Source organism: Perognathus longimembris, chromosome 26, assembly GCF_023159225.1.
Source record: "Perognathus longimembris pacificus isolate PPM17 chromosome 26, ASM2315922v1, whole genome shotgun sequence".
NCBI lineage: Eukaryota > Metazoa > Chordata > Mammalia > Rodentia > Heteromyidae > Perognathus > Perognathus longimembris.
This window is the reverse complement of record NC_063186.1, coordinates 8,768,635-8,793,830: the sequence shown is the minus strand read 5'-3', so window position 1 is coordinate 8,793,830 and position 25,196 is coordinate 8,768,635. Positions and strand designations below refer to the sequence as shown.

At 50.2% G+C, this 25,196-nt stretch overlaps 2 protein-coding genes across 3 annotated transcripts; both read right to left on the bottom strand.

Annotated features, from left to right (window-relative positions):
• Window positions 1–813: 813 nt before the first annotated feature.
• LOC125342572 (TRAF interacting protein) lies at window positions 814–18,599 on the bottom strand. Its single transcript, XM_048334841.1, has 15 exons — window positions 18,415–18,599; window positions 15,113–15,170; window positions 14,295–14,378; window positions 10,972–11,011; window positions 10,065–10,192; window positions 8,709–8,803; window positions 8,123–8,236; window positions 7,020–7,107; window positions 5,841–5,930; window positions 5,349–5,437; window positions 2,733–2,885; window positions 1,927–1,975; window positions 1,434–1,577; window positions 1,246–1,296; window positions 814–1,047 (listed from the first exon to the last, which is right to left on the bottom strand). The coding sequence occupies exons 1-15, from the start codon at window positions 18,510–18,512 to the stop codon at window positions 925–927; spliced, it is 1,404 nt and encodes a 467-aa protein (XP_048190798.1). The 5' UTR covers window positions 18,513–18,599; the 3' UTR covers window positions 814–924.
• A 2,621-nt stretch (window positions 18,600–21,220) lies between these two features.
• Camkv (CaM kinase like vesicle associated) lies at window positions 21,221–24,754 on the bottom strand. 2 transcript variants are annotated; one of them, XM_048334876.1, is made up of 11 exons: window positions 24,660–24,754; window positions 24,417–24,548; window positions 24,179–24,253; window positions 23,788–23,926; window positions 23,537–23,657; window positions 23,303–23,378; window positions 23,075–23,211; window positions 22,826–22,904; window positions 22,059–22,146; window positions 21,703–21,811; window positions 21,221–21,579 (listed from the first exon to the last, which is right to left on the bottom strand). In XM_048334876.1, the coding sequence occupies exons 1-11, from the start codon at window positions 24,752–24,754 to the stop codon at window positions 21,221–21,223; spliced, it is 1,410 nt and encodes a 469-aa protein (XP_048190833.1). The 2 variants fall into 2 exon arrangements, with proteins under 2 accessions (XP_048190833.1, XP_048190832.1); XM_048334875.1 differs by having other exon boundaries at window positions 21,221–21,811.
• Window positions 24,755–25,196: the final 442 nt, after the last annotated feature.

The window sequence follows — 25,196 nt, the reverse complement described above, 5'->3', positions numbered from 1 at the left end:
CTCTCTATATAGCTCAGAATGCTAGATCTGAGTCTAGCTGACATTCCTGCTTTAAACATGCCAATTTCCCAAAGTCTTGGTATAAATTTATACTCCCAGAGCCAGACAGAAAGATTCTCTTTTATTTTACATGGAAAAAATGTGCCCATCCTCTCTCCACCATTATCCCCCATTCCCTATCTGCTTGGCCCAGGTTGGGCCCAAGACACAGGCATAAAATTAGGCTTGGCTGCCTGGAGAAGCTTTGATCACTTTTTGTCCATACAGTCAACAAATGACCCTGGTCTCCAGGACCGGAAGTAGCTGAATCACATCTCATCATGATTAAAAATAGAAGCCCACAGGCACTGCTGGGACAGTAAGCTGGTTGCATCAGCTTCTAAAACGAAGCCCAGAGTGGTGGGAAGCAGCCTGTGGGCATCATACTCATTCTCTTCTGCTTGTTGTCCTTGCTCTCTGGGCTGGTCCTAGAAGAAGGGACAACTCCCCCAAACACCCGAGTCTGGTCAGTTGTCTTCTTGTCAGCCATGGGGCTTGAACTCAGGGCCTGGGCGCTGTACCTGAGCTCTTCTGCTTGAGGCTGGCGCTCTACCACTTTGAGCCATGGCTCCACTTCTGTTTTTGTTGTTTTGTTCTGTTGGTCGTGGGGCTTGAACTCTGGGCCTGGGCGCTGTCCCTGAGCTCTTCAGCTCAAGGCTAGCACTCTACCACTTGAGCTACGGTGCCACTTCCTGTTTTCTGGTGGTTCGCTGGAGATAAGAGTCTCATGGACTTTCCTGCCCGGGCTGGCTTTGAACCACAATCCTCAAATCTCAGCCTCCTGAGTAGCTAGGATTATAAGCGTGAGCCACCAGCACCCAGCTTCTGGTTAGTTCTTCGTCTACTAGTTGGCAGCATCAATCTGTCACTACTCACTCACTGTTCTCACTGCCACAGGAAGGTATCCAACTTGGTCTGGGTGGAAGAATACATAGTCCTATTCTTTACTCTCTGCTTACAGTTGGCCTTGGGTTTAACCGGCAGTGGGCGGATCGTGGCTGTATCTGTCTGGAAAAAAAGTCAAGGAAGATGCATAGGAAGGAGACTACGGTAGGGCAGGAAAAGTTCAGACCTGGGGATGGGCAGCCCTGTTACACAAAGCAAGACTGAGCTCTGCACATCAGAGGTAGTAGGCATTGGTAGTCTAGGGTCTGGGGGTACAAAGGGTAGGCTTCGATTCAGCCCACAACCAGAGAACAAGGATACAGGCTGTATGAATTTTGTTCGCCCTCCAAGTCCATCGAATCCTGTTCTTACCTAAGACAGAAGGAAGAGAGGAGTGGGAGAGAGTACTGGGCTAGGGGGCTGGCTACCTAGCTCCAACAAAGAGGTCTGGCACCTGCCAGCGTGGGCATCACCTGGGCACACCTGCCAGTGTGGGCATCCCTACTCACCACACCGGTGCTGCGACAGGACACAGTCCTCTTGGGCTGTTTGTGACGCAGGACAGCGTTCTGGATGAAGCGGGGGAATACACCAGCGAGCTCCTCATCTGGCTCTCCTGCACATTGCTGGCCACCCAGGGAGAGTTGGGATTCCTGCAAGGAGAGCCCGACAGTCACCAAGGAGAGAGGGTCGTGTTGGTACAACAAGATCAGGATCTGATACCCTCCCCACCCGTCAGAAGGCAAGAAGGATAAGCAGGTCCCCAAGGTGACTCCAGAGCCCCCGTCTTGGAGCCAAGGGAGGAGGCTTTGATAGGAGTCTGCCTTCTCCTAAGTCCAGCTTTTCATGCCCAGGTCTGACAAAGGATGGTCTTAGAAGAGGGGCCAAGTCCTCAAAACATCTTGGTTTTGGAGGCCCAAATCTGGCCACTGTTCCTTCACTGCTCACACTGCTACAGGAAGATAGCCAGCTTAGCCTGTACTTTTCCAGAGGCGTTCTTACCTGCTTGGAACTTTTGGGCATTTTCTCGAAGACATCCTGCATGGGAGACCTATAAGAATGAGACATGAAGGCAAGAGGCAGGTAAGCAAAACATGAAGGCTAGGTCCAGCTAATGCCCCTTAAGAGAACCACTTAATGGTCTGGCTGCTGTCACAGCTATGTGAGGAACAAGGCAACTCGGTGATGTCCACTCCAATTGCAGGTCTGTGAACAGCTGGACAGAGCAGGGGCGGAGTCAGGGTAGAATGGACTATGATCTGTTCCCTCATCTCCACATTCCCTAAGTCCTTGGGCACCTCACCACCGTGTGTCAGGTGCTCTAAAGGCCCAGGGAGTCCAACCCATTCAACCACCCACCAGAGGAAGTCCAGTCATGCCCTCGTAGAGGCAGAAGGCGTCAAGTGAATTCAGGCTTTAACCTGTCCGTCCAGAGAGGGGCAGCAAGTTAGCTTCTCAGATAAGATAGCCTACAAAGTACTCTCAGCACACAGGGCCCCTAACAAATGTGTGCAAGGAGTCTTGCAAAGAACAGAGCATGGTCCTGGGGCCTGGCTTTGTACTCCCGGTATTGCTATCCATTATATTGACATCCAATTCCCTAGCAGCTAGATACCCTGTCCTGGAATTCCTCCAGGTGGGTGGGAGGAAGGCAACCTGAGGCTAGCCCCTGATGCTTCTTCAAGCTACAAAATGGGACCTGTGAACTCTGGATTCCTCTGCTTCTGTTCTCATGAGAGATGTCTTAGCTTACCTCCCCACCCAACCCCCCACCCGGGTCCTGGATACTGCCAAGGACTACCACGCACTGCGCCCTCTCCAGGCAGAGCTGCTTGGGGTGGCCATGCTGGAAGCTGGAGGGCTGGGCTGGAGGGGTCTCCACATCAAAGGTCGCGTTGAGGTCAATGTCGTCACTGGAGGATGGCGGTCGGAGCTTCAGTTTCTGCATCTGTGGAGCTGGGCTGAAGGCAGAGATAACCTTGTTACTTGGAACTGCTGTGGCAGTGAGCAGAATCACAGCCCCTCCAGCCCTGCCTCAGGATCCCACAGGCGACTCTGGGTCACCCTATTTATTTATTTGTCTGTCATGGGGTTTGGGCTCAGGGCCTAGGTGCTGTCCCTGAGCTTCTCTTTGCTCAAGGTTAGCACCCTACCACTTGAGCCACAGTGCCACTTTGGGGTTATGAGTGGTTAACTGGAGAGAAGAGTCTCATGGAGACTTTCTCGCCCTGGGCTGGTTTCGAACTGCCATCCTCAGATCTCAGCCTCCTGAGTAGCTAGGATGACAGGCATGAGCCACTGGTGCCTGGCTTCAGGGTCACTCTTGAAGAAGCTCTAACCTCCAGGGAATAAACCATTTAGCTCAGTCCTCCTCATAATCAAAGGTACTAGTAAAAGTCTGCAAGACCAAAGGAAGTAAGCAACATGCAGACAAAACCCAAACAAACGGGCTACCATCCTTTGACTGTGTACCGTCATTACTTAAGAATACAAAGCCAATGGAAGATATCACTACAGACAGGACTGTGTCTTCTGCCTCCTTTTACCCCTATAATGTTACAATCATAGTAAAGGTATGTCAGGGAACTGAACCAAGGACCTCATAGAGGCTAGGCAAGCCCTCTACCACTCGAGCCACACTTCGTGTGTGTGTGTTGGTACTAGGGCTTTAACTCAGGGCCTTGTGCTTTCACTCAGGCTTCTTGCTGGCACTCGACCACTTGAGCCACACCTCCGGTGTGACATTTTGCTGGTTAATTGAATATGGAGCCTCACAGACTTTTCTGCCCAGGCTGACTCTGAACTGCAATTCTCCAGGCCTCAACCTCCTGAGTATCTAGGGTAACAAGCATGAGCCATCAGTGCCTGTTTCTCTAAGACTTTTAATTTTGATTTTTAGGTAGGGTCTGCTTGGGCTGGCCTTGAACTCTCAATCTTTTTGCCTCTGCCTCCTGAGCAGCTGGGATTACAGGCTTGTACCACCATGCACAGCTGCTACCCCAATTTTTAAGCCCAGAAAAATAGTAGTGAATAAAGGAAATTCAGTCTCCCTGCATATAACTTAAGGGGAAGCAGAGCCCAAGCTTTGTACAGATATAGGATTAGCAAACGAAGTGTCCTGTTAGCTTGAAAGATAAGGGAAACCAGAACTGTCTTTCCTTATAGGTAGGCCCTGGCACGGAGCATACTTGCAACGAAATGAGCTTGTCCTCATCTAAGAGTTCCAGACCAAATTCCACGATGTAGCATGTAGCTGGTGAGCGCTGGGCTTCACCATTCAGCAGCCAGCTCATTGATCCTACCGGAATACAAGGCTCAAGAGGACAGCCAGGGCCTGGCATGCAGCCGGTGGTAAGGAGTGGTAAAGGAAGTAGGCAGAATCCCTGGGTGCCTAGAGATCGAGATCTGTGTGCTTTGCTTACCTCACCAGAGATGCCAAGCCCAGAGGACAAGGGTGTGGGCACCCCGAGGCCCCCAGAATGGATGCTAGAAGGAGCACCTCGAGGAGACTGCAGAGGACAGCAACTGGCGGCATCACAGGGAAAGGTCCCGCATCACCTCACCTTGAGACAGTATGGTTCCAAAAACCTTGGCCATAGCACCTTGTGTTTGAGGCTATCAGCTTCCTAAGTTCCTGGTCAGGTTCTCATGTTACCTGGGGTTTCTGAAGAGGTATGGCCAATGGCTGAGGGTAAAGTGAGGAAGGAGGATCAAACTCACCCCTCTGCTGGGCTGAGGATGTGGTTCAAATGGTAGAGCAGAGCACCAGCTGGGAGCAAAATAGCTGAGTAAAAGCACAAGGTCCTGAGCTCAAGCCTTGGTACCAGCACGTGCACACGTATATACGCGCACATACACATACGAGTGGTTCAAATAAATACTTGGTCACTGACAAGAGTATTCTGTTGGGTTTGCAGCTGGGGTCCTCTTGCAAACAGAAAATAGCCCTGAGGGTGTTTTCGGCCAGCCTGTTTCTTTGGAACCCTCTGGAAGAATGGTTGTCTGCTCCTGGCAGCCACCAATCTCCCCGACTCTTGGCTCCCTCTGCTGGCAGTTTTATTTAGAGCACACATTACTGGGATCAGAAGAGGATGATTTCAGAGTGAGGGGTTTCAAGTTGGCTTCAGAAATGGGGGCAGACAGAGGCATGTGGCTCAACACTCCAGTATGTCCCAAGACAGGGCTCCTTCCCTAGTTTCAGAGCACCCCTAGGGTTCATCTGGTTTTTCCTTGGCTTTTCCCTATCAGAATCCAGATGTTTTGAAACTTTCTAGCTAAGCCTTGGCTGGCTCCCAGGGCAGGTAGTCTACAAACTTCAAATTCCCACAGCCCTCCACCCCCACCCCAAAGCCAGGAGTGAAGATTCTTCTTGGGCAGCGGTCCCAGCTTGTAACCCCTGCACTCACCCCAGAGGGCCAACAAACCTCTCTAAAACCAGGCGGTTGACAGTCTCCTTGGCTCCTGGTGGCAGTTTCAAGGTTTCTTGTAACATCCTTAGCTTCTTTTTTAGACTCTTGGGGAAGCAAAGAGAAGAACGTGAGAGAAAGGCTGAAAAACCAAGTCCAGAGGCAACGTAGAGGACAAGCCGCATGTGTGAAGAACATTGGGAATGGGGTATGGTCTGAAATTAGGCTTGAGAACCCATTCCTAGAGAAGTCCTTCATGTGGTGACTAAGGCTCTCAAAGAGGAAAGACTCATGGAGCTATTTGCCCTCTAATGAGAAGGCCTAGGTTATAGACTAGGGTGACACATTGTAGACCCTGACCCATCCACCCCGACCTGGGAAGAAGCAGAAAGCCCAGAACTACCACCACTGAGTGGCATCGTTTCCTGGGCAGAAACATCCCAGCCTTGCTCTTGGGAAGTACATAAACCATCCTCCATTCTCCTATTGGGCCAGGATAAGTCTTCTCACCGTAATTTCCTTGTCAGCATTCTCTAAGTCCTTCTGGGTTGACGTCAGTTCTAACTTGGTCTGATCCAATTCAGAATAGACCGTCTGTAACTACAAGAAAGTACAGGCAGGGCTGAGGATGTCCGACAGTGGTCGAACGCTCGCCTAACACATACAAGGTCCTCGTTTTGATCCTCAGCACCAGAGAAAAACAAAAAGTATAGAGTGTAAGGACAAGTCAGGTGGAGGCCATTGTGCCCTGTCCCCACCTGCTGTCACCAACAACAGGGTAGTGGAGTCCAGAAGAAACTAAGAGTTATGGGGACTGGACACTGGTGGCTCATGCCCTGTAATCCTAGCTACAGGAGGCTGAGATCTGAAGATTGCGGTTCAAAGCCAACCGAGGGGCTGGGAATGTGGCTTAGTGGTAGAGTGCTTGCCTAGCATGCATGAAGCCCTCAGCACCACATAAACAGAAAAAGCCAGAAGTGGCGCTGTGGCTCAAGTGGTAGAGTGCTGCTAGCCTTGAGCAAAAAGAAGCTAGAGACAGTGCTCAGGCCCTGAGTTCAAGCCCCAGGACTGACCAAAAACAAAAAGTTATGGGCTGGGAATATGGCCTAGTGGCAAGAGTGCTTGACTCGCATACATGAAGCCCTGGGTTCGATTCCCCAGCACCACATATATAGAAAATGGCCAGAAGTGGCGCTGTGGCTCAAGTGGCAGAGTGCTAGCCTTGAGCAAAAAGAAGCCAGGGACGGTGCTCAGGCCCTGAGTCCAAGGCCAAGGACTGGCAAAAAAACAAAAAAACAAAAAAACAACAAAAAAAACAACAAAAAGTTATGTGGATAAACTCAGGCTGGCAACTTGGGTGCAAGGGGCTCTCTACACACTGCGTGTAGATGCAGCATGCCAGAAATGAAAGCAAACTGGTCTAGGAACCCAGGCCTAGGAATTCTCTCGGATTGGTAAAAAAAAAAAAAAAAAAAAAAAAATGGGTTTTTAAAACTAACACATCTGGAGCCTGTGCTCTTCAGCCAGCTGAGAGGTATCCAAGAGGGAGGAAGCCCAGGAGAGAGCCCGAGTGTGAGTGTTAGGCAGGATATCTCCACGGCATGCCAATACCCAGGGAAGGACCAGGAACCAGTTTCTACAGACCCTTCTCAATTGCCATGGAGTCAGCTGTTCAGCTCAAGCAGTTACCTTGTTTCTGGCGGAGGTCAAGTCCTTCTTCAGCTTGTCAGCCAGCTCCCCTGAGGCTTTCCGTGCTTCCTTCAGGTTCTCATACTCTCTGCAAAGTGGCCAGGAAGAAACAGACCACAAGAGGACACCCTATTAGCTAGACTACGCTACAGCATCAACCTAATACAGACCTTTCCCAAACGCTTTTCGTCCACAGTCACCTGAGCCCAACACAGGTCAGGTATCTCTGTGGAGGCCAGAATGTAAGGAGGCCTGATGACATTTGTTTCCCTGCTTGGCCTACAGGCACTGGTGACTTGGGAAGCTACTGCCTCATTAAGGGGGACCTTTCCACCACCTAGGTCCTCTAAGAAGTATTTGGATCCTATGTGTGGGTCATCCAAGTGGCCTTCCTACAGACTTCACACTCTCTCAGTGATGGGCAAAGCTTGTGATCTAAGCCAGGCAGGGCCAATAACAGTATTAACCAGAAACAGACTGTAGGTATCATGAGGTAACTTACAGCTCCAAGAGCACATCAACTCCTTAGGAACATCATCGTCTAGAATTCACTTGCTTCGATCAACACCCCTATGAAGCAAGTATGTGACTATCTCCATGCAAGGTGAAGGTCAGAGAGGCCTCAAAACTGTATCCAGCTGAGAGGTAGAGCCAGGGATCCACCCAAGGCAGCATGGCTCTGGACCTTGCTCCTGAACTCCAGCTTTACAAGATATGAGCATTGGAGGCATGGCTGGGGACCCACAGCCAAATTCCTAGGCTTGTTGATGGGGCCAGAGTGGTGGTGGTGGTACTAGGGCTTGAACTTAGGGCCTGGTGCTTGCTAGTCAGGTCCTCAACTATTTGAGCCACACCCCAGCCCTCAGATCAGAGTACATACTTACCTTTTTTTGTTCCTATCAGTCCTGGGGCTTGAACTCAGGGCCTGGGCACTGTCCCTGAGCTTCTTTTGCTCAAAGCTAGCGCTCTACCACACGAGCCACAGCGCCACTTCCAGCTTTTTCTGTGTATGTGGTGCTGAGGAATTGAACCCAGGGCTTCATGCAAGCTAGGCAAGCGCTCTACCACTACTGCTAAGCCACCTTCCCAGCCCGAGTACATACTTCTTGAGGGACACGCAGTACATAGACAGCTGCTCCACCGCTGACTGCCCCACACCCATGTGTCGGATCATCTCCTCCACCTCAGGCCTCTGACTTTGGAGTAGGAGCTCAATCCTGAAAAATACACCCAGCCCACGACATTTGAAATCCGGAGGCTGATGGTTAGTCTGCCTCTCTTTGCTGCTATTGCCATGGCAACAGCCTGGGCTGCTAGGATGCTCAAGCAGGTGGGTGTGCCCTAGGAAAAGGCTCACAGCAGAGCTAAGCAGAACTCCAGGGATGCTGCTGAGGAAAAAGAGGTGCCAACAGAGGACCTCAAAGTCAGGAATTTCCGATAGAGCAGTTCCTGGAGGGAAAGGCCTGGTAGATCAGTTGGCCTCGGGCAACAGGACAATAAAGACACACATGGAAAGAAAGTAGAGGAGTTCATAGAAACTAAAAAAGAAAGCCTCAGCCCTCTATGCCCTACAGAGGTTTGAGCCATAAAGACAACCCACACCACTTTTTGCTACAGTCCTGAGAACCACACTATACTGCACCAGCCCTGGGTAGAAAGGCATTGTAGAGGCACCAGCTTCAAACTCACTGCTCCATGTTCTTCATTTTGTTCTTGAGTTGACGGGCCTCCTCCCGTGCTTGTTTGGTTTCATCTTGCTGCTGCTCCAAGTATTTCATCTGCTTCTGAGGAGCAAACAAATCCATACATCTTACTTGGGCGGTTCCCAGAAGCTTGGCTAAAATTATTAGAAGAATTCCACTCTAGAACTCTTTTGTACTATCGGCATCTTCTGAAGATGCCGATAACATGTCCCTAAATCAAGGATGTAATGCTCCGGGGGTCTGTCTACTTTGCGTTTTGTTGTTGGTTTTGGGGGATAGGTAGGGATCCATCTCAAGATCTTGCATGTGCTAGGCAAGCACTCTGTCAGTGAGCTACATTTCTAGCCAGGCCCTAGGGCAGTGGCTGCCTCACGTCCCTGCTGGCTTCCTCCTGAGATACATCTTACTAGAGGTATGGCTCAATGCCAGAAAATATAGGTCCACTGTGGACCATCAAGTTTCTGTGGTCTGGGCTTTGCTGTGCATGCTATACTTGTAAGCTGAAGGGGAAAAAGAAGCATTAACCCAGACCTCACTGTCAGACTCATGGAGAGATGTCAGGACACAAGAGTGAAGCCAAAAGTAGCTGGCCAGGCTGCCTGCAGCACAAGTCCACTCCGTCTCTGACCTAGGAATGCCATCCGCCTCCCCCTCTGTAGGCCAGGTGCGTGTTTTGCTCCTTTCCCACGGGCCAGGCCACATGATCCAGCCCAGCCCCCAACGCAGGAACAGAGAGAATATCCTGGGGTCTTGTCTGCTTTTCCCTTTCAAATAGCATCCAGCAAGGACTGCTCCTGCCTACAAGGCTGGAATATCAATCGGGGGTTCAGATCAATCGCCTCATGCCCCTTGGAGAGCAAGAGGCTCACTCACCCAGGCTGATACAAAATTCATCTGGGTCTAGGGCTGCTTGCTCTACAGGCTTTGATCTGCCCTGTTGGCTCAGCATAGCTGACTTCAAAGGCCCTTGTTCCTCCCTGGGATGCTGTTTGATCTGGCTCCAGAGAGCAGCCTGGCCAAAGACTAGAGTGCTGCTAATGGAAGGCTCTTCGGATCAGCCTCATCAGTGGAGTATGAGCCACTTTTGGAAACATAGCCTAGCCTCACCTGGGCAATAGTTGAGTAGCCCCTCTGTGAAGTGTTAAAAAGGCCTCGCCTTGGGCAAAATCCACAAGCACAGCCAGTGTGGCCCTTATTCTAATGCACTGATGGTACAGCATAGGAGGGCCGGAAGAAGTGATTGGCCTCTATGTTACTACTTCTAAGGTAGAGCCAGAAGGATGCGTCCAGGACAAGCTTCATCTCCCCACCAACTCCGTGCATGCAGAACCTAGGGACTTACTCTGAAAGTGGAGCAAAGCATCTCAGACTTGTCTAAGGCCTTCTGCAGAGATTCCACCACGGCGTTGCGCTCTTCCAGGGTGTCTCGCAGAGTGTCGATGATAGCCTGACTGTTTCGTTTCTCTTTCTCTAGAGCAGGGGTAAAGGGTGGGGGAAGAGAGAGGTGCATCTACTTATCAGCATGAAAAGCTGGGTCCTTGAGCTCCAGCCCTTCCTCCACAAGCCAGATTAGGAAAAAGTGCAGGTCAGAATGTGAAGTGGCCTGCTTCTCTCTCTGGCATACAGCGAGGAAGCCAAGCTGGAGGCTTCACCCAGCAGACAATCTCTCTTCACAGCCTGAACTACTTGGGAGGATATCATGCTGTTGTTCCTTCTTCTTCTGGATCTAGTTCATTTATCATTCCAGAACTTAAGCAGACTAAACTTTGTCCTGCAGATACTATACCATCAGATGTTTCCCCCCTAGCAGGGCTCCAGACCAAAAAACTCCAAAGAGAAAAGGTTCACTTGGTCTTGGCAGACTGCTTCAGTCACTTCCCTTCTCTCTTTCTCCTAGTCACAAGAGCTAGCAAAACACTTGGACATGTAAAGCAGAGAGAACCTTTGGCTCTGTCATAAGGCTGAAGGCCTGGGCTGGGAATATGGCCTAGTGGTAAAGTGCTTGCCTCGTATACATGAAGCCCTGGGTTCGATTCCTCAGCACCACATATATATAGAAAAAAGCCGGAAGTGACGCTGTGGCTCAAGAGGTAGAGTGCTAGCCTTGAGCAAAAAGAAGCCAGGGACAGTGTTCAAGCCCCAGGACTGGCAAAAAAACAAACATAAGGCTGAAGGCCTTCCTTTAGGGCCCCTCCCTCTAGAATTTAAATCAGGGGCTTCCCAGGACTCCTTGTCTCCGGCTAACTCACCTTTCTGAGAAAGCTGGGCTCTGATATTGTCCAGTTCATTCTGCAAGGCAATTCTCACAATGAGCAACAGGAACACATCAGAACTAGCCACCACATGGTCTCTCATAAATCCCAGGATAAGACAATGAGGTCTGTAGGTTCAGGGAAGGAAGCTTGGGCCCGGTGTACCTCAAGACCAAAAAGGCCAAACTTACCCAATCGCGGAGAGAGATATACACACTGCTTTATCTTTATGAGCATTTTATTTATTTTATTTGAGACAGGGTCTCATTTATGTAGACCAGACCCATCTCAAGCCCATAATGCTCTTGTCTTAGCCTCCAAAGTGCTGGGATTATAGGCATGTACCATTATGTCCAACTTTCTTTGGGCTTTTCAAAAACATTGATAATGGGGCTGGAATATGGCCTAGTGGTAAAGTGCGTGCCTCGTATACATGAAGCCCTGGGTTTGATTCCTCAGCACCACATATATGGAAAAAGCCGGAAGTGACGCTGTGGCTTAAGAGCTAGAGTGCTAGCCTTGAGCAAAAAAGAGCCAGGGACAGTGCTCAGGCCCTGAGTCCAAGCCCCAGGACTGGCAACAAAAACAAAACAAATAAGCAAAAACATTGGTAATGTGTAGGAAACTAGTCCTAGAAGTGAAGCGCTAGGACAAGGAAAGTGAGGGAAAATGAGTGTGAGATAAAGTTGGGTCCATGTAACAATCTCGATAGGAAAGGCCTCCATTACTTCTCTGACCTTGTACAACTTCCATGGGTATAGCTGTGCTCACAAAGGTCCAAACCAGGGATGGTCAAGGGCCCTTGATCACCACTAGTTCTCTCTATGCTAGGTCCTACCTGCTCTATAGTCTACCTTGCTCAAAGCTGTAAGCTGACTCTATATAAAACTTTCCAGGTGGGCTGGGAATGTGGCTTGGTGGTAGAGTGCTTGCCTAGCACTCATGAAGCCCTGGACTCCATTCCTCAGTACCACATACACAGAAAAAGCAGGAAGTGGCATTATGGCTAAAGTGATAGAATGCTAGTTGAGCAAAAGAAGTCCAGGGACAGTGACCAAGCCTTGAGTTCAAGCCCCAGGACTAGCAAAACAAACAACCAAACAAACAAAAAACAAAGAAAAAAACTTTCCAGGCCCAGAATGCAGTAAAAGTTGATAAGCCAAGGTGGCTTTGTACTCCTAGATGAAACTGGGCTCTAATTAGAATTTTGTGAGGTTCAAGTGAGCCTCTCAAAGACCTTATATAAATTACGGAACTACTGCTGCAGTACTGAGAGGCTGGGGTAGAAATGAATTCAGCTCCCATTTGGGAGTCTAGAGAATGTAACATCTTTGTACATAAGAGAAGTGCCTACTCCATAATTAGGAAAAATAGTGTTTTATTGTTTTTCTTTTCTTTCTTTTTTTTCCCAGTCCTGGGGCTTGAACTCAGGCCCTGGGCACTGTGCTCAAGGCCAGCACTCTACCACTTGAGCCATAGCACCACTTCTCGCTTTTTCTCAGTAGTTTTTATTGGAGATAAGAGACTCATGGATTTTCCTTCCCAGGCTGGCTTCGAACCATGATCCTCAGATCTCAGCCTCCTGAGTAGATAGGATTACAGATGTGAGCCACCAGCATCCAACTAGGAAAAATAAGTTTTGTTTTTTAATTTTAAAAACAGGTTTTTGTAGAACTTCAAGACTTGGTCATGGTTCCATGGTAATAGCTGGAGGGCATCCTAGAAACTTTCCTCCAGATTATCCCTCTAAGGTCAACAGAAGACTCAGAATTTGGGGCTGGGAATGTGGCCTAGTGGCAAGTGTGCTCACCTTGTAGCCCTGGGTTCGAGTCCTTAGCACCACATATATAGAAAAAGCCAGAAGTGGCTCTGTGGCTTAAGAGCTAGAGTGCTAGCTTTGAGCAAAAAAGAGCCAGGGACAGTGCTCAGGCCCTGAGTTCAAGTTCTGACTGGAAAAACACAAGACTCAGAATTATACATGTGATAAAATTAAGGCTCATGACCAGTGGGTAGCTAAGTGACCTGCAACCAAACTCTCCATCCAGGACTCTATGGCAGGGTCTTTTGGTGGCTAGACTAAGCAGTAAAGGCTGAATAGTTGGGTGTGGAAACAGTAAATAGGGAAGGGCACACAGGGTCCATCTGAAAGTAAACACCTGCCCAAGGCTGCTGCACCACTACCCATAATCCCCTCAGTCCTTCCAGCAGGATGCTTTCCAAGTCCTTCCTCTAAACTCTTCAAGGTGTTGCCTCCCTGTCTCACAGACCTGGCTTTGAAGCTAAAAAGAAACAGAGCTGCTTTTGTTGCCTTCATCACAGGAAGGATACCTCTTAAAACTGGGAGCAGTTACCATGACGATAAACATGCTGGCTCAAAACACAAAAGCTCTATACTCCTGAAGCAGTGAGGTTCCAAGGACACCCCAGGGCTAGGCTCATTTGCCAGATGCCTAGGAAATGAACCATCCGAGTCCAGGAATCATTTGTAACTCTCAACCCAATGTCCAGGGCTTTCTCTCAATCCAGTCCCTTCATGCACAAAGAAAGCTGAATTTTAGGTTTGGAGGAAAATATAAGTATAGGAAGGAATCCATTCACCCTCCCCTGAAGTGAGCTTCTACCTGGATTACAAATCTTGATTCCAGGGGCTTTTGCTCTCTATGAATGGTCTAGGGAAGGCTCAGGTATCTGCTTTTTTTTTTTTTTTTTGCCAGTCCTGGGCCTTGGACTCAGGGCCTGAGCACTGTCCCTGGCTTCCTTTGCTCAAGGTTAGCACTCTGCCACTGGAGCCACAACACCACTTTTGGCCATTTTCTATATATGTGGTGCTGGGGAATCGAACCCAGGGCCTCATGTGTATGAAGCAAGCTCTCTTGCCACTAGGCCATATTCCCAGCCCAGGTATCTGCTTTATACTATTGTCCCTCCTAAGCAATTCTGAAGCCTAGCCAGGATAGAGAACAATAAGGCCACAGATCTTCTCCGGCTGGGAAGTAGAAGAGTTTTCTAATCTACCACTAACTATTCATCGGGAAAATGTAGGTCCTTAATGAAGGTGAGGGGGCTTTGGGAAGTGGAGCTCTTTCCTTTGGTGCCTCTACTAGGAGAGTTCTCACAGTCCATCTCTTCCCCTCGTACAGTATATTTATCTGATGGCTGTGCCTCATCATTATTTGTCCTTTGCTTTCTTGTCATTGCCCTGAAATCCCTACAACGTCTTCCCTCCATAATAACTTCACCTCCATACTTGAGGAACCTTCTCTGTGTGGGAGTAAAAAAGAGGGTTTGGAGATCAGTACACTGAGATAAATTCTGCATACCTTTAAAAATTCTGCATCCAGGGTATTCTCCTCCTCTGGAGCAAAGTCAAAGAAGAGCTTCTTGATAATAGTTTTTTTGCCAACCTGGACGGGAGAACAAGATAAAGAATTAATCCAGCTGGGGCTAGTGGCTCATGCCTGTAATCCTACTCAGGAGGGTGAGATCTGAGGACTGTAGTTTGAAGCCAACCTGGGCAGGAGTGAGACTCTTATCCCAAATTAACCATCAGAAAACCGGAAGTGGCACTATGGCTCAAAGTGGTAGAGTGCTAGTCTTGAGCAAAGCTTAGGGACAGCGCTCAGGCCCTGAGTTCAAGCCCCAGGACTGACAAGAAGAGAGAAAAGAATTAATCCATAGCTCAGTCTTGGGCAAGGAGGAAGGGTGGTATATGGGTCTATCTGCTGGCTTAACATGCATGCCAGGTCTGTTCTCATGCCTAACTATTCAAAGTATATCTGTTGAAGTCAGAAAACCTCCTCATTTCTGCAGGTACCCCAAGCTGAGACTGCCGGTGTGATTACTGTTGAAGTCATGAGGCTATAGACACTTGATGAGTGCTCAAAAACACTTCAACTCAAGGTTCTGAGGCATTTTCTAGACAGGAAGGGAGATGTAGAGCAAATATACCTAATTGAAGAGTGGCCCAGGCAATAAGTCCATCTTCCAGATACTCAGAGGTGTAAGCAGGCCTCTGGGGCAACTCATCAGCAGATGTGGGAATCAACTGGCCTCAAACCAGATGAATCAAAGAAGATCAGAAATACTGCTCAGAGGAGTAGAGGTCTTTAGTTGAGGTGGCCCCACCCAAGGTCCTCACCTGGATTCGGCACTGTGGGCAGGTTCGACTTGGTGCTGTCTCGAACCACTGTATAAGGCTGAAATGAAAAGCAAAACAGACTGGTGAGCCCTGGTACAACTTGGAGACCCAGGTCAGGAAGCCATCCCAACCCTGCAGCTCCTGACCCAATGCCTGCCTGCATGCACCACTGGCAGTTACAATACATCCCACAGGCCTGACAGATAATCAGCACTCAGAACAACTGATCATTTTTCTGTCCCTTTAAGCTTGGCCTGGAGTTGCTCTGGCATCCTGAGCAGCTAATAGGCATGAGGGTATATAGTTTTTACTATCTTTGCAACTTGTCTATAAATGAATTCTCCCAAACGAAAAATTTAAAAATACAGCTGACCTAGCTACTCAGGAAGCTGAGATCTGAGGATAGCCAGCCCAAGAAGGAAAGTCTGAGAGACTCATCTCCAAATTAACCACCACGAAGCCACCAGTGGAGTTGTGGCTCAAGTGGAAGAATACAAAAAAGCTAAGGGATAGCACTAATCACTGAGTTCAAGCCCCAGTACCAGCACACACACACAAAATATAATTAAAGATACAAAAATATAGCTGAAGGTCAGGTGTCAATAGTTCATAACTGTAATCCTACTGCTTGGGAGGTAGAGATCAGGTGTCCAATGCCAGCCCAGGGCCCAGGTTGGCTGTGGTGACCCACGCCTCTCATCATAGCTACTCAGGAAATGTAAACGGGAGGATTGTGGTCCAGGTTGGCCCAAGCAAAACATGAAATCCAATGTCGAAAATAATTAGAGCAGAATGATGCAACAGATGTCATTAACCAAAATGCATTATATATATTCATAAACAGCTTTGTTGAATGGCAACTCCTTTGTACAATTACTTCAAGATAATGCCTTTTTTTTTTTTAAATTAGAGGGCTGGGAATGTGGTGGTAGAGTGCTTGCCTAGCATGCATGAAGCCCTGGGTTCCATTCCTCAGTACCACAAAAACAGAAAAAGCTGGAAGTGGTGCTGTGACTCAAGTGGTAGAGTGCTAGCCTTGAGCAAAAGAAGCTTAGAGACAGTGCCCAGACTCTGAGTTCAAGCCCCAGGTCTAGCCAAAGAAAAGTAAAAGCAGCCAGGTACCATTCTATCACATCACATCTCAATTGGTAGAATGCTTGCCTACCACTTTAAAGCCCTGAGTTCAAATCCTAGCACAGCTGATAGACAAGTAGATAAGATAGATAAGAGTCTGGTGCGGTAGCACACACTGTAACCCCACCTATTTAGGAGGTAGAGGCAGGAGGGTCTTGAGTTAGAGGCCTGAGCAAAGTTAGTAAGACCTACTCCCAAAAACAATTTTTTTTTTTGCCAGTCCTGGGCCTTGGACTCAGGGCCTGAGCACTGTCCCTGGCTTCTTTTTGCTCAAGGCTAGCACTCTGCCACTTGAGCCACAGCGCCACTTCTGGCCGTTTTCTGTGTATGTGGTGCTGGGGAATTGAACCCAGGGCTTCATGTCTACGAGGCAAGCACTCTAGCCACTAGGCCATATCCCCAGCCCCAACAATTTTTTTTTTTAAAGGCTGGGCATGTGACTCAGGTGATAGAGTACTTGCTGAGCTAGAGAGAGACAGGCTAGGTTGAGTCTCCAGGGAAGGAGGGAGGGAGGGTGGGAGGGAGGATGGGAGGAAGAGAAGGGGAGGGAAGGAAGGAAGAAGGCAGGCAGGCAAGTGGGAGGAGGAAGGAAAACAGAAAGGAGGAAGGGAGAAGAAAGAAAAAAAGTGAGACCTAGCCTCAATATAACCAAATAACCCAAGAAATACCACAGATTTAATCTTCATACATCAGTAATTGCAGCATTTTAAGTAGATTAAAGGGCCCACTTAAATAAAAGAGCATCACACCAGATTAAAATAAAGCAGGTAGCAGGTGGAGTGGCTCAAGTGGTAGAGCTTAACAAGCTCTACAATGAGTACCATGGGGGGGGGGGGGAACCCAATGAGGTGTTGGTGACTTCATGCCTGTAATCCTACCTACTCAAGAGACTGCGATCTGAGGATCACAGTAAAAAAAAAAAGTTGAGGGGGGCTGGGAATGTGGCTTAGTGGTAGAGTGCCTAGCATGCATGTAGCCCTGGGTTCCATTCCTCAGCATCACATGAACAGAAAAAGCTGGAAGTGGTGCTGTGGCTCAGCGGTAAAGTGCTTGCTAGCCTTGAGCAAAAGGAAGCCAGGGACAGTGCTCAGGCCAAGTTCAACCCCCAGGACTGGCACAAAAAAAGACAAAACAAACAAGAGACATATATAAAATATAAATACACTGAAAAGTTCAAAGAGTTTGAAGAAAACACAAAAGGTAAACAGTAAATAAAGTATACTTTTAGGAATAATCTGAATTCTGACCTAACAATTACTCCCTTAGAACAAGGCTCAACTACTAGCAGCACCAATTTAAGCAAAACCTTTTGCAAGTGAGGGGCACCCAGCAGCCATTAGGGTGGTACCAGCCTGCCTGCTTCCTGAAGCCTTTGGTACCACTAGTCCCCTTTGACAATTATGACCCACTATGGAGAGTATTATTCTCCTTTATCTCTTTTGCTGGAAACTCCAAACCAGTCTGTCCACAACTGCTACAGGAATCTCTCCCCACTAAAACTCTACACTCAGCAAAATGATTTTACACAATTAGCAGGACCCTTTGATAAAGCATTTACCTGCCTTTTGCTGGCATCTGGTATCTGGTCAAGAAAATGATTTTGGGTACAATCAATCCAAATCACAACAAGCCCTTAAGAGTTACCAGAAGCCAAGCCAGATGCTGGTGGCTCTTGCCTATAATTTTAGCTACACAGGAGGCTGAATTTTAGAATCCTAGTCCGCAAGAAAGTCCATAAGACTGCTATCTCCAATTAATCACCAAAAAGCTGGAAGTGGAGCTGTGGCTCAAGTGGCAGAGCGCTAGCTTTGAGCTGAAGAGTTCAGGGGCAGTGCCCAGGCCCAGAGTTCAAGCCCCGTGACCGACAAAAGAAGAAAAAAAACAACGAAATAAAAGGGCTCATGAATGTGGTGATGAGCTTATCTCAGCCCGGCCGAACAATTTTGAAGTTACATTTGTCTGCATAGGTTCCTAAAGGAGCACATCCGCCTCTTTGCCAGATCAACTCTGTCTACACGGGCCATGCTCAGCTAGTAGCCCAGGCTGGGAACACTCAAGTAGGGCTCGTCCAATGAGGTCCTCATCACCTATCTGGGCTCCGAAGACCGATTACCTAGAGACCCGACGCCTCACGTTACAACCGAGCCCCGGCGACGCTTTCAACTCACCACTGCAGGTGAAACGTGTGGCCGCAGTGGATGGCGGCCACGTCGCGGGAATGGTCGAAGAAGTCGGAGCAAATCGTGCACAGGGCACGGATAGGCATGGTGGCAGGACTCTCGCGACCCCGGGGAGCGAAGGGAAGCGGCGACTCTCACAACTTCCTCAATGGCGCCCCCCGGGCTTCCTTCAAATTTGGCTCCACTGCGCGACTTCCGGGAGAGAACGGAAATGACGACACGAACCGGGCGGAGGAAATCCGAAGGCTTCCCCTTCTGATTGGATGAACATCCAGGGAAGGGCGGGCGTCGGGGGCGGGGCTTAGCGGCTCAGAGACGCCGAGGAGGATTCTGGGACGCCGCGCCGTGGAGAAGCTTGCTTGGCTTGAGACCGTGGCGTGGACGCCGCCGCCAGCTAGGATATCCGCCCGCCCCCGGAACTCAGCGTGCTCCCAAGCCAAAGCTAGTCCCACGTCGCACCAGGTCCGGATCCCGTAGTCTTTCTGTTCGGTGGGACAAGCAAGCCCAAGGACTCGAGGGAATGGGGGACGGTAGCCCCAGTGGGCGTGCTGGGGGGGTCTCTTGGCAATGCCGAGCCAGACCTGAGCCCCCCCCCCCAAAAGAAAAATGCTCCTACCCCCTCTCAGCCTTCGATTATGGGTGATCTTGGAAATAAAAGAGACATAGGTTCCCGGCCCATCAAGACACACCTTACTTAACCTTGTCTGGCTTTATCCAAGATCCCTGAATTTGGAAATAACTAAGGTCAGTATCCTAATAAAGCTCAGCCTCCAGGATTCATCATGCCTGGGACTGTAGTAGGATTGCAACTTGGGAGTCATAGACACTTCAAAGAACCAGGATTAACAAACCCTCTTAATGCTCTCTCTCTCTTTTTTATTATTATTCCTACATCAGGGAAGTTATCTTTGAGGTCCACTCTGAGAAAGTAGAAATCCTGGTGAGTTCATTGAGGCCTGTCTGGCCTGAAGCAAATCTCCTTTAGGGGCTATTTTTAGCATTGTTATCCCTCTCCTCAGAAGAAACCTTAACTCAGAGCCTCATATTATGAAGCTGATCTGTTCTAACTAAAGATGGAGAGCAAAATCTTTTGGGCCTAGGGTGGAAAGCACCAGTGTTCACACTAGTAGGAATCAACACACAGCAGCACAGGACCTTTGTGCAGTGCTCACCCTCTTCCCAGACCAAGGGAAGCCCACTCTGGCCATGGGGAAGGTCTTTCCCTGTGGTGGTTGGCCCTGTTCCAGCCCTACGTCCAAGTTAAGATAAAGGCTGGTCAACAAGAGTCAAAACAGCAGCCCTTGTACTCTCAGTTCAGGGCATAGACTTTGGACTAAACTTAGCCGAGATATATCACCTTTCTAGAATCCAGATCTCCATCACCTTTGTTAACGAACACACTGGTCAGTGTGATCTTCACACTCAACCCAAGCGACCCACTAAAGAATCAGTCACTACCTGTGAACCTGCTCCCAGCCTCTCCCCTCCCCACTGCCTTCCAGGGGCTCCTCCTCCCCGGTAGGACAGAGGAAGCAAAGGCGAGAGGTGGCCAGAGGCTTTACAGGGTGACGTTTATTTGCCAGGTTCAGCAGGCATACAGCCCACCAACCTTCACATACCAGAGCAGACCCACAGGCATGCAGGGAGAAGGGCAGGACCACCACGGAGTGCCGAGCAAGGGCGAGGACCAGTGTGGCTACCTGTCCGGGCTGTGGTAGGATCTAACAAAGGACACCTGTCAGGAGCCTCCCTCAGGGAATTGAGGAGTCTTATTCTATTTCCTCATCCCAGCAAAGTCAACTTAACATGGCTCAGAGGCACCTGGGCCTCCAATAGCAGCAGTAGAAATAGAGGACGATCCTCTCCATGTTGTTGAACTGAGAGCAGCACATCTGCCCCTGTGAAGGGCAAACCCCAAAGCAGACTGTGAGGAACAGCCATGCAGCAGGGCCCCTGGGATGGAGAAGACTTATGGACCGAGCCTGTGTGGGTTGGGCATTTAGGAAGAGTATGTGGCACTGGGCCTATACTCTTCTCTCCCTGGTTCTTCCTAATTGTTCTTCCTTTTCGCTTAAAGGTTCATGAGGATCAGGGTATAGGGCAACCCACCACAGAACTCAGAAGAGCAACGAAATAACACAAGGTTCTTAGGAGGGCCTTTGTGAGGACAAAGAAGCTTTCCCCCTCCTACTTCTGAGGACCCCCTCCCCACAACATGAAGGCCATATGACCCATCTTGACTTAGAAGCACAATGCCCTAGATTTCTGCATCCACGATACCAGCCAATGTCCATTCCTAGAGCAGCCCACACACCATAGGTAAAACACCTTATGTGCAGGAGCCTAAGACTGTTGACAGGGCCTCGCTGGAGGACCAGCTCTCAGGGCAAGGCCATCCCATTTAGGGCCCAGGAAAAGTATGAGACTTGCAGGGCCTGCCTGGGGAAATAATGAGGCAGGAAGGGAAGGGGAAGGAGAGCAAGGACCCCCTGAGTATCCCTAGAGCAGCATCCCACAAGGAACAGAAACTGATGAAGCTAGCAAAAGACAGAAAAGCCACAAAGGAATCCATGCAGGGGCTGGGGCCGGCCCCGCCTTAGGCCTGCCCACCACTCACACACATACACACAGGAGACGAGACTGCTCTCCCGTGGCCCCCAGGCATGCCCCACTATGATGGGGGGGCCTTGGAGGAGCGAGGGCATCATGCCAGTGACTTATGTACAGCGAGAAGCCCCTTATCCATCCTCCCTCCCTCCTGCCCATCCCTCAAAACCCCCAACAGGCTGCCCACTCAGCTGGCCTCCCTCTGAGACTCCTGGGCACAGCCAGAAGCCTCATCCCCTTTACTAGAGGGTGGAGCCTGGCCTGTGGTGCCCCCTTGGGCTGTGCTGTCCGGCTGGGTCATAGCCGGCTCAGGGGTGACAGCTGCCACAGCAGCTGACGTGGCACTGCTTTGAGTGGTGGGCACTGTGCTCTCTTCTGTGGCTGGTGTGGCTCTCCCATCAGTAGCTGGGGTCGCGCTCCTGTCAGTGGCTGGGGTGACACTTCCATCCGTGGCAGGGGTGATGCTCCCATCCGTGGCCGGGGTAGCACTGCCATCCGTGGCCGGGGTGGCACTGCCATCCGTGGCCGGGGTGGCACTGCCATCCGTGGCCGGGGTGGCACTACGATCTGTGCCGGCTGCGTTATCGCTCTTGGCAGCACTCACAGCAGCACCCTCCGGGGCTGCAGTAGCACTGCCCCCAGAGGTTGGGGCAGCTCCACTTGTCGCCGCAGCCCCAGGTGTGGCAGTGTCTGTGGCCGAGGCAGACTGAGCTGCAGCTGTGCCAGACTGCTCTGGTGCCCGGAGCCGTTTCATGAGGGTGGTCACTCGAACAGCTTTCTGAAAAGGAGACAACAAACCAAGGCTCAGGGGGAGCCTTACGACAGCCAAACCCAGCCCTTTTATGCTACCTCCACCCTAAGCGCCCAAGACCAAGGACCCCAACTTCTTGGTCCTTCCGCTTAAAGTAATGAAGCACCTACCACTGATGGCCTGACAAAAACTTCTATTCAGCTGCAGGGATGTAATGCAGACTGAGAGAACCCGAAGAATCACATTGAAAAGGATAAGAGCGATCAAACCTTACCTTCCACTTGGCCCTGGCAAAGTTCTTTTCAATCTGAGCACAAACACCATCTTTGATGTTCTTATCAGAAGCAGCATTGCCAGAAATCCTAGAAAGAGTATAAATGTATCTGATATGAGTGATAACGTGCCTTCATGAAGGATTCCCAGTGCTTCCCTGTGGAATCTGGGACTACCAGACAGAGCCTCTGGGCTGGCCCAAACTCTGATATTTATAGGTCTCAAGAATAAGAGCCTCTTTTTTTTTTTTTTTTTGTAGGTCCTGGGATTTGAACTCTGGGCCTGGGTACTGTTCCTGAGCTGCTTGGGCTCAAGGCTAGCACTCGACCACTTTTTGTGAGTAGTTTATTGGAGTCTCATGGACTTCCTTGCCCAGGCTGGCTTCCAACCCTGATCCTCAGATCTCAGCCTCCTGAGTACCTATGATTATAGGCTTGAACCATCAGCACCCCAGCCAAGGACAGGAGCTTCTAGGTGTTAGGTATATGGCAATCAAAAGAACCCTAGAGGGCTGGGAAGGTGGCTTAGTGGTAGAGTGCTTGCCTGGCATGCAGGAAGCCCTGGGCTCAATTCCTTAGCACCACATACACAGAAAAAGCTGGAAGTGGCGCTGTGGCTCAAGTGGTAGAGTGCTAGCCTCGAGCAAAAGAAGCTCAGGGACAGCGCCCCGGCCCTGAGTTCAAGCCCCACGACTGGAAAGAGAGAGGGCGGGGAGAGGGAGAGAGAGGGTGCCTAGATTCTTGACATCCTTCCATGAACCCTGCTTACCATTCATGGGAGATGGCCTCTTCTGCAGTGATCCGCTGATCTTGCTCTACCTCCATCAGTCTGGTAACCAGATCTTTGGCTGGGGACAAAGCCAGGGAGAGGCTAGGCTTGGGCGCCCCATCTCACTGTCTAGATGTGATGAATGGGCTGGGGGGAGGGAGCAGGAGCAGAATCCAGGAGAAGCTAAGAGCTGTGCCTCCCTCCCTGCTGCCCTACAACACTACCCACAGAGCCGGGTACCTTTCTCACCTGCCTGAGAAATATCATCCCAGTACGGAGAGTCAAACTCATAGTCACCAGCCAGGATCTTGCGGAAGAGATTCTTATCATGGTTCTCATAGTCATCTTCCTCTACCTCCTCATAGAAAGGTGGGTTGCCTGAAAGCCTACATGGGGCAAGGTTACCCAGGATGGCCACGGACATAGACCCCCCCTGCTCCACCCGGCTGCAAGCCCACCTGTCTGCCATCCACTCACAAGATGTACATGATGACACCAATGGCCCAGCAGTCTACAGGGCGTCCGTACCGCTGCCGGCCTACCACCTCCGGGGCTACAAAGGCAGTGTCCATATACTGATTAGAATCAAGCCTGGCCAGGTAGTATAGTGCATCTAAACCCATTTCCTGGGAGGGGAGTTCGGCCCAAAGGGGCTCCTTCCACCCCTACCCCACCCCTGGCAACCCTCACTCCTGTCCCATCCCTACTTGCCCAGGTACTCCGGGGTCCCGCAGGGCTCCTTGATGAGGCCATTCTCTAGCTTAGCCAGATGAAAGTCACTGATGACAATCTTGGAGTTCTTCAACCGGTTGTAGTAAACTAGGTTTTCCAGCTACTCCAGCCAAGAGTGGCATAAACGAGGGAGGGGGAGCAGAAAAAAAAAAAAAAGATAGACATGAGGGTCTCAGAGGCTAAACCGGTGCCCTAAGTGAGCTGCTTAAGAGACCCAGTGAGGGGCTCACCTTGAGGTTCCTATGCACAATCTTCAGTGAGTGCAAGTAGGCCACAGCCTCTAGGACCTGCCGCACCACGTTGCTCGTGTCTCGCTCCGAGTAGTAGCCCTGGTCCAGGATCCAGTCAAACACCTCCCTCCCCGTGGCCCTGAGGGACACCAGCCCCTGAGCCCGGCGTGGACAGGATTGGGGGGGCAGGGCAGGAGCATCTGGGAGGTCTGCCTGCACCAGGCAGCTGGCTGGGCAAGGCACAGGGACTTAGGACCCCAAGAGTCTAGAAAGTGGGGATGAAGGGGAGATCGGGGAGAAGAGGGGAGGGGGCTTTTCTTAACTGCAGAGGGAAGGACAAGTGAAAGCCCTAGGAAATGGGGAATCTGGGGGATCCCAAACCCACACTCACAGCTCCAGGAAGATGAAGTATTCCTTGCGAGTCACAAACACATCTACGAGTTGTAGGATGTTGGGATGTTTCACCCTGGTGGTAGGGAGAGGAGCCAGAAGTTAGGTCCCTAAAGTGACCGACCACACCACAGGGACTGGCTAAAGGCTGGTACTGTCTGAATCCTCCTGCCCTTCAAAGCCCTTCCTTCACCACCCCATCCCACTCTACCCCGCCCCCCCAAACACCTCACACTCACATCTTGAGGATACCAATCTCATTCTTGGCCGCCTTCCGCACCTTGCGGCCATCCCGCTTCTGGAACTTCTTGCAAGTGTGCAGCTTGCCCGTGGTCTTGTCCTTGGCTCGGAAGATCTCACAGAACTCCTCGCTGTATGTAGCCAGCAGATACTCTGTTCAACTCTGGACTGTACACCCTGCCCCCCTCCTCCCCAGCCCTAGCCCACCCATGCCTCTTGGCCCCACAATGCCCAGAACTCACGTCTTGATGACCTGTCCCAAATCATATCTGTCAGTCACCTCCGATGGCTGGTTATAGTTTTTCTTGTCACCCAGTGTCACACACCCAAACGGCATTGCCAGGCTCTAAGCTGCAGGAAGGATAGAGTCTAGCCTAGCTGTACCATCCTTATCCTCCACTTCCCACGGCATTATATCTGCTTTGGGGAGACTCCAGCCTGGTTCAGAGCACACTAGGCACAAAGATGACACCAGCAGGGGGTTCAAAGGTAGGCAGATAGAGACCTATCTTGATTGTTTTGGTCATACACTGAGACATCCAGCATGGCTGCCTGTATTACACAACAGCCCCTACAGAGGGCGGGGGGGAATGTACTAAAGCTAGCGTATCAGAGAATAACTATGCCTCATATATACTAAAAGACTTAAGAAACAATCTCTTTAAATTTCAGGTATTTCACAGATAAAGGGGCTGTAGCTATCCACCCACCAAATATTTGTCTCTGAGGATCTAGAGATACCAAGTGTGGATGAAAATGTGGATAAAAAGGCAAGTCTC